The sequence below is a fragment of the Marmota marmota genome, unplaced genomic scaffold, assembly GCF_001458135.2.
Source record: "Marmota marmota marmota unplaced genomic scaffold, marMar, whole genome shotgun sequence".
In the NCBI taxonomy this organism is placed as follows: Eukaryota; Metazoa; Chordata; class Mammalia; order Rodentia; family Sciuridae; genus Marmota; species Marmota marmota.
Window position 1 is genome coordinate 40094595 of NW_026000016.1, and position 7411 is coordinate 40102005.

A 7411-nucleotide genomic window follows, 5' to 3' on the forward strand; every position below is an offset into this window, starting at 1 on the left:
ACAGCCCTTTTGAGAAGTTTCACTGGGAAGGAGAAGGGGCTATCGCAGTTGGAGTTGGTATAGTATCTGAGGAGGAGTTAGAATTATTTTTTTAAAGTACAGTACTAGAGCATATAGATGTGAGCTGGCAGAGAGACTGAAAATAATCACTCATAAAGAGCAAATTCCTTGAGAAAGTGGAATCTTAGGCTGAAGAGCACAAAAGGAGATGAATTTGTAGGCTGTACAGGATGTAGAACCTTCCAGAAGTGGTGCTAATTGGATGTGCAGGTGGAGTAACATTGTAAAGGGGTTTGAATCCAGATGGATTAAAGGCAAGACAAAGGACCTCCCTACCATTACAGACCCAGCCTTTCCTGAGATTCTTGGACCACAGTACTGTCACTTCTTACGAAATCTGCTCTAGAGCGTCTCAATAATGCACTCTGTGTATGTGAACTCAGGGAAGCTGGAGTGAATTCCAATACCACGCAATACCTGCGTTGACCTGTTTCCTGTACCCTCAGCACGGGTTTCTCACACAACGACCTAATGTAAATGCAGCAGCTGTGCTTTGGACAAAGCATGCTGAGCTGGTTCCGGTCCTGCCTCGACTGATTACTGGTTCTGTAATCTTCTAGGGCAAACTGTCTAACTTCTCCAGAGCTCAGGTTTCTGTCTCACAATGTGATTAATTGCGTTTATGTAGTTTGGAAGCAACCAGCTCAAGAAAAATACTCAGGACAGGACAAGATTTAAGACTCCCCCTAGCTGAAAATACTCGGAATTTTTCCTTCCTTCTCCTCCCTACCTGTCCTACCAGGGATCCCAGGTCTAGTTCCTTCCATCCCTCCACCCCACTCTCCCTCCCATAAACGTCTTTACTTTTTCTTCCCCTCCCGATAGTCCTTCGCCTGAGACTGTGCAGTAGGTAGGATGTCGCTCCTAAGTGACGGCTCCTTCTAGTGATTTTAGATCCTTCGAGGGTTAAACGGGAGCCCCAGGCAGGGGGCGTGCCACACAACGCTGCCAGCCTTACTTTCTGCGTAAGTGGCAAGAGGCCACCTCTTACACACACACACACACACACACACACACACACACAGCCCGGGTGTGCATCTGTCTGGAGAGAGTCGGAGGCTGCAGGGTGCGAGTGTAGAGACGTTTGTCTGCTAAGTCCGTGAGTCCTGCCCGCTGGTGGGAGCTTGCTTGCGTTGCTGGGTTCTTACTAGCTCCCTGTCCCTGGGCCACTGCCCCTACTCCTCCTCCTGTTTTGCCCCCTCCCCCAGCAGTCTAGCAGTCCAGCCTGGTGGGTGCCTGTGAGCCTCTCTCCGCCCTCCCACTGCAGGAGCCAACCCGGGAGCCCGGGCCTCTGGACTCTGCTGGAAGCGCATAAAACCCGCTGGGTTCCAGCCACCGGCTCCGCTGCCGCTCGCGGTGAGAGCGCGCCTCTAGGCTGGAGCCTGCAGCCTGGCGGGCGGACACCTATGATCTTGGATTGCACCTTTGAGCAGGCTTAGAGGCATCCGCTCTCCACTTACAGAAAGTTGGGAGAAAGTGAATTTGGGGTGGTCTGGGGACAAGTGGCAGATGGCCCAGGTCTCTCCTTACCTGAGCCATCCTGCACAGCCTCCCCTGTTCTTCCTATCCCGACACCCCATCTGCCTGATTGTTGGTTTTTTTTCCCCGGGTTCCCCTGCCTACCTGGGGCCAGCTCTGTTTTCTTCTTCCTTATCCCATTGTCCCTCCTCTCTCTATCCCTGTCCTTGACATTGTTACCTCCTGCTTTCAAGCCTTCTCCCAATCATTCCCATCCTTCTTTCTCTTCTTAAACTTTCCCCTTGATACTTCATTCACACCCTCCCTCCATTTCCCCCACCCCCAGCAAACCTTGACCATGGATTTGGAGCCTTCCTGGACTGCCATACCCAACCCTGGGGGCACCCTTTTTGCCCCCAATGCCACAACACCCTGGCTGGGCCGGGATGAGGAGCTGGCCAAGGTGGAGATTGGCATACTGGCTACCGTCCTGGTGCTGGCCACAGGGAGCAACCTGGCTGTGCTGCTGACCCTGGGCCAGCCAGGTCGCAAGCGCTCCCGCATGCACCTGTTTGTGCTGCACCTGGCCCTGACTGACCTGGGTGTGGCACTCTTCCAGGTGCTGCCCCAGCTGCTCTGGGACATCACCTACCGCTTCCAGGGTCCTGACCTCCTCTGCCGGGCTGTCAAGTACCTGCAGGTGCTCAGCATGTTTGCCTCCACCTACATGCTGCTGGCCATGACAGTGGACCGATACCTGGCCGTCTGTCATCCCCTACGCAGCCTCCAGCAGCCCAGCCAGTCCACTTACCCACTCATCGCGGCTCCCTGGTTGCTGGCTGCCATCCTTAGCCTCCCTCAAGTCTTCATATTTTCTTTGCGGGAGGTGATCCAGGGCACAGGGGTGCTGGACTGCTGGGCTGATTTCCGCTTCTCCTGGGGGCCACGGGCCTACATCACCTGGACTACTCTGGCCATCTTTGTCCTGCCTGTGGCCATACTTACAGCCTGCTACAGCCTCATCTGCCATGAGATCTGTAAGAACCTAAAAGTCAAGACACAGGCTGGGAGGGTGGAAGCAGGGGGCTGGAGGACTTGGGACAAGCCTTCACCTTCTGCCCCAGCTGCGGCCAAGCGGGGGCTACCATCTCGGGTCAGCAGCATCAGCACCATCTCTCGGGCCAAGATCCGAACGGTGAAGATGACCTTCATCATCGTGCTGGCCTACATCGCTTGCTGGGCACCCTTCTTCAGTGTCCAGATGTGGTCTGTGTGGGATGAGGATGCCCCTGATGAAGGCAAGTATGTGGTCTATTCGGGGTGGTGAGGTAGGGAAGAGCAGGAAAGGAGGACAGTAGGGATAGGCAGGGGTTACAATGCCTCCCAGGACCAGGTGGGTGACAAATGAGTGCAGCCATTAGGAAAGTTGGTGTTTGTTTGTTTTGGTCCATCTTCTGTTGCTGGAACAGAGTACCTGAGACTGAGTGACTTATAAAAGAAAAAAGTTTAGCTCTTACTGCTCTGAAGGCTGGAAAATCCAAAGTCAAACGTTTGCATCTGGAGAGGGACTCTTCTGCAGAGTCTCTGGGTGGCACAGGATATCACAGGACATAGGAGAGATAGCCAAACTGACTTTAATAGAAGAAATATTTTTGTGATAACAAACCCACTTCCTTGATAATTCATTAATCTATCAATCCATTCATGAGGGCAGAGCCCCACGACCCAGTCACCTCTCAAAGGTCCTACTTGCAAGTATAATGGACATATGACTGTGGAGATTATGCTTCTGACATGAATTCTGGAGGGCAAACATTCAAACCATAACATTTTCCCTTGTGAAGAGGGACAGATGCAACTCTCATCCAGCCTACCAATGCTATGTATCTTTTATGTGAAATTTCCTGATTTTTAAATCTTGATATCTAACTTAACAATTTGAAAATACTATGTGATGCTAATGAACTGTAACTGTAGGCAGATTTGCCCAACCAACTTCCAGTTTGCCAGATGGGCTTTAGAATCCAAAGATTCTAGAGTTGAAGGTTTTTTTTTTTTTTCCCCCAAATGATCTGGTCCAGGATGACAATTTGTGGCCCAGAAACTGTCTCTCTTGGCACTCTTCCCTCCTGTACCTGGACATCACTTTGAGCTCCATCTCAATGGCCACTTTCAGTTAATTAGGGCTGACACATGACAACCCTCAAATTTCAAGTGCAGCCAGGTACGGTGGTACACACTTGTAATCCCAGCAGCTCAGGAGGCTGAGGCGGGAGGAGCCAGCCTCAGCAAAAGCGAGGCATTAAGCAACTGCGTGAGACCCTGTCTCTAAATAAAAGTACAAAATAGGGCTGGGGATGTGGCTCAGTGGTTGAGTGCCCCTGAGTTCAATCCCACCCCCACCCCCGCCAAAAAAAAAATTTTCAAATTCAGCCACTTCATTGTGTCAATGAAGAAACAGAGTCTCAGAGAGGAACCACGACTTGCTCAAGGACACACAGCTAGAGAGTGGCAAAGTGAAGATTTAAGCCCAGGTCTTCTGCCTCCTTGTCTTTTCCCTCAACCCAGCCCTGCTCATAACCCTGGTTCTAAAAGTGCCTCCACACGAAGGGCCTTCCTCTTACATAAAAAACAAATGGGATCCCCCAAGAGTTCCGTGTTTCAGTTGGCACATGGCAGGACTTGCCTTTTTCTGGGGTGAGGTAGACATCAGAGCTTCAGACACTGCCTGGTAGTCCGGTCTTTGGCTGGTGCCCCTCCTGCAGCCTTCCTGTTGGTCTGGAGAGTTTCATTTAGTCTATTGAAAGATCATATCTGGAAGGAATCTTGTCAGAGTTTGGCACTCTCCCATTTTGACTGCCTAAGAGAGAAATTAGTTTTTCCCTGCAAAGGGGTCAGTGTGCTCCTAGGGACAATCTGAGAACAAGCACTGGAATGGGATACTCAGATGTCCCTAGAAGCTTTCCTCTCTCCTGTGCTTGGAAATGAGGCCATAGGACCTATGGAGCAGCAAGACTCCACTGATTGTCCTACCAGGTCCCTGGCACAGGGCCCAGCACGGAGGCAGTACTCCACATGTATTCAGTGACTAAATGACAGAATAAGTGAGGCTGGCCCTGAAAGGCAAAGATAGAATCTGGAGGGCAGCATAGGAACAGAAGTAGAAGGGACCTGCACTTGGTTATTTTCCCTGTTTATTTTCCCAGGTCTACATCCAGTAGGGGATTCAAGTTCTAGGCTTTAGAACAAAACCAACTTCTCCTATTTGAGCTGGTCCTCTCCCTAACAATGTGGACTCTTCTAAATTCAACTTAAAATTTGGAAAAAAAAAAAAAAAGCTCCTGCTCTCACCCTGTAGTTAGTTACAAAACAAACAAAATCAGTGAGGTAGATTCTGGAGTCAAGTGACCCAAGTCAAGTCCCAGCTGTGCTCCTCTCTAGCTACAGAACCCGGAGCGAATCCCTTTTCCTCTCTGGGACTGGGTTTCCTCATCTGTTCAGCGGAGGGCTGGCCTCTCTCCCAGATCCCTGCAAGTCACCATCCTAAGTCTTCTTGTACTTCTCTTGTGGCAGATTCCACCAACGTGGCCTTTACCATCTCCATGCTTTTGGGCAACATCAGCAGCTGCTGCAACCCCTGGATCTACATGGGCTTCAATAGCCACCTGTTACCACGCCCCCTGCGTCATCTTGCCTGTAGTGGGGGAGCCCGGCCCCGCATGCGTAGACAGCTCTCCAGCAGCAGTCTCTCCAGCCGCCGCACCACCCTGCTGACCCGCTCCAGCTGCCCACCCACCCTCAGCCTCAGCCTCAGTTCGAGGCCAGGGCCGGCAGAGTCACTGAAGGATTTAGAACAGGCAGACGGGGAAGCCACCACTGAGACCAGCATCTTTTAGAGAAGACTTGTTGGATGGAGCCTGGGACTGCCCCCAGGGCTAGCAGTGGAGGATCTCTGCCCATCTCAGGCACTGGGTGTAAGAGCTGGGAGGTCAGGGTTAGCATTCCCTGGAACCCAATTTGAGGCAGTGCGAAGAGGCCAGAATAGCAGCCTCTAAGGTGAAGCCTGTCCTCCTTAGCTCCCAGTCTCATGGTGACAGTCAGGCAGAATCAAATGGCCTGCTTCCTGGACCTGCCATACTCACAGGGTGTCTTGGAACACACCCACAGGGTGGAGGTGGTGCACCAGACCTGGGGTGGCACTGTCTGAGGGTCCCCAGGTGGCAGGAACTCAGAAGCTGGTCTCATGCCTTAGCTACCTGTCCCCAGTCTAACCTGACTTGCACATCCCAGCCCAACCCCAGGGCGCAGGGAGTGAAAAACTCTAAGGACCTACTTGGATCCTGATTTTTTTTTTTTGGTATAGGGCATATAGTTTCATGAAGCAAGGCGAATGTGTATTCAGCCTTCACCTGCCATGCCCTCTTGTTTGTGGAAGGGAGATGCAGGATTGGTACAGCATCTGCTACACAGTAGGAACTCTGCAAACGTCAGTTCCTCTTCCCCCATATCCTCCCCCACGGGATGGGTGGCAGGGGGAGTATTGTGTGTCCTCAGTGGTAGAGCCTAACCTGGGGGAGTCAGGGAAGAAAGAGGAAAGGATGAGGTAGAAATGGTCACAGTAAAATTCAGAGCAGGAATAAACCTCAGAGGCTGCAGGGGCAGGTTTCCCTCCCTCCTCTCCCCAAGGGGTTCCTTCTACTCCTTCCTCTGGAGCTGCATGGAGGAGAAGTCTTTAAGGAGGAGTGCATGATCACAATTCTGGAATATCCTTGAGGTTCTGTGGCGCTTCCAGTAAAAATTGAATGGATGTGGGGGTGGAGTCAAGAGCCTAGGATTCTCATCTCTGCTCTGCCTTGGAAAGTCACCTCCCTCTCGGGGTCTCTGCTTCCTCACCTGTTGAACAGGTGAGATGGTCTCTAAGGTCTTTCTCAGCTGTAAGCTTCTCTGACTTTGCAAGACTGGAAGTGGTGTCATAAGAGATGACACAAAGGGCATCTAACTCACAAGCTCCAGGAGAACTGTTGAATTTTCACGGCAGTGACACTTATACTCTTTAACAGTTCTGGTGACTCTGGGTTCTGCCACGGCCATGCTGCCCACTTTGTCTTCAGTTCTGTGATGCTGAATCCTTCTCCAAGGCCAGGAAAGACAGCAGGGCAGGTGGAACCTGAGACTCTGCCCTGTTCCTCCTTATCTCCAGGGAGATTTACATCACAGGGTAGTTTCCTCACTCCAGCTGTCATTCTAAGAGACAGCCTGGATGGTAGAAGGAGCATCAGCTGAAAGGTCAGCAGGGATGGGTCTTGGTTCTGCTGCCACCAATGACCAACATCAAGAAAATGCTGGCTAACCTTGCCACCTCGGTTATGAGGGACAGAAAGGACTGTGGATATAAATGAGGTCTGTAACCCCATCGCTCCATACTGATGTAAGGAATTAGTAATCTAACTAAGCATCTGAGAGAAACTCTAGGGGACAGATTCACTCTCTGCCTCACTCCTAGGGAAGCCTTGAGGGGTGATTACACTTTTGTAGATACATTCCTTTAAGAGGCCACCCAGAGCTGAGTGCTGAGGTGCACACCTGTAATCCCAGCGGCTCGGAAGGCTGAGGCAGGAGAATCGCTAGTTCAAAGACAGCCTCAGCAATTTAAAGAGGCTGGAAGCAACTCAGTGAGATCCTGCCCAGTATCTAAATAAAATATTTTTTAAAAAAGGGATGGAGATGTGGCTCAGTGGTTAAGTGCCCCTGGGTTCAATCCCTGGTACCAAAGAAAGAAAGAGGCCACTCAGCTCTAAGAAGCCTCCTTGGGCTTCCTTAAAAGAAAAGGGCTTGAGCTGAGTCCTGGCCCTTTAGTGATAGAGAACTGGACACCAGGACATAGGCCCTAATA

General features: G+C 51.2%; 1 protein-coding gene across 1 annotated transcript; it reads left to right on the plus strand.

Annotated features, from left to right (window-relative positions):
* Positions 1 to 1528: 1528 nt before the first annotated feature.
* Avpr1b (arginine vasopressin receptor 1B) lies at positions 1529 to 7128 on the plus strand. The gene is made up of 2 exons (XM_015483385.2): positions 1529 to 2816; positions 5092 to 7128. The coding sequence occupies exons 1-2, from the start codon at positions 1877 to 1879 to the stop codon at positions 5412 to 5414; spliced, it is 1263 nt and encodes a 420-aa protein (XP_015338871.1). The 5' UTR covers positions 1529 to 1876; the 3' UTR covers positions 5415 to 7128.
* Positions 7129 to 7411: the final 283 nt, after the last annotated feature.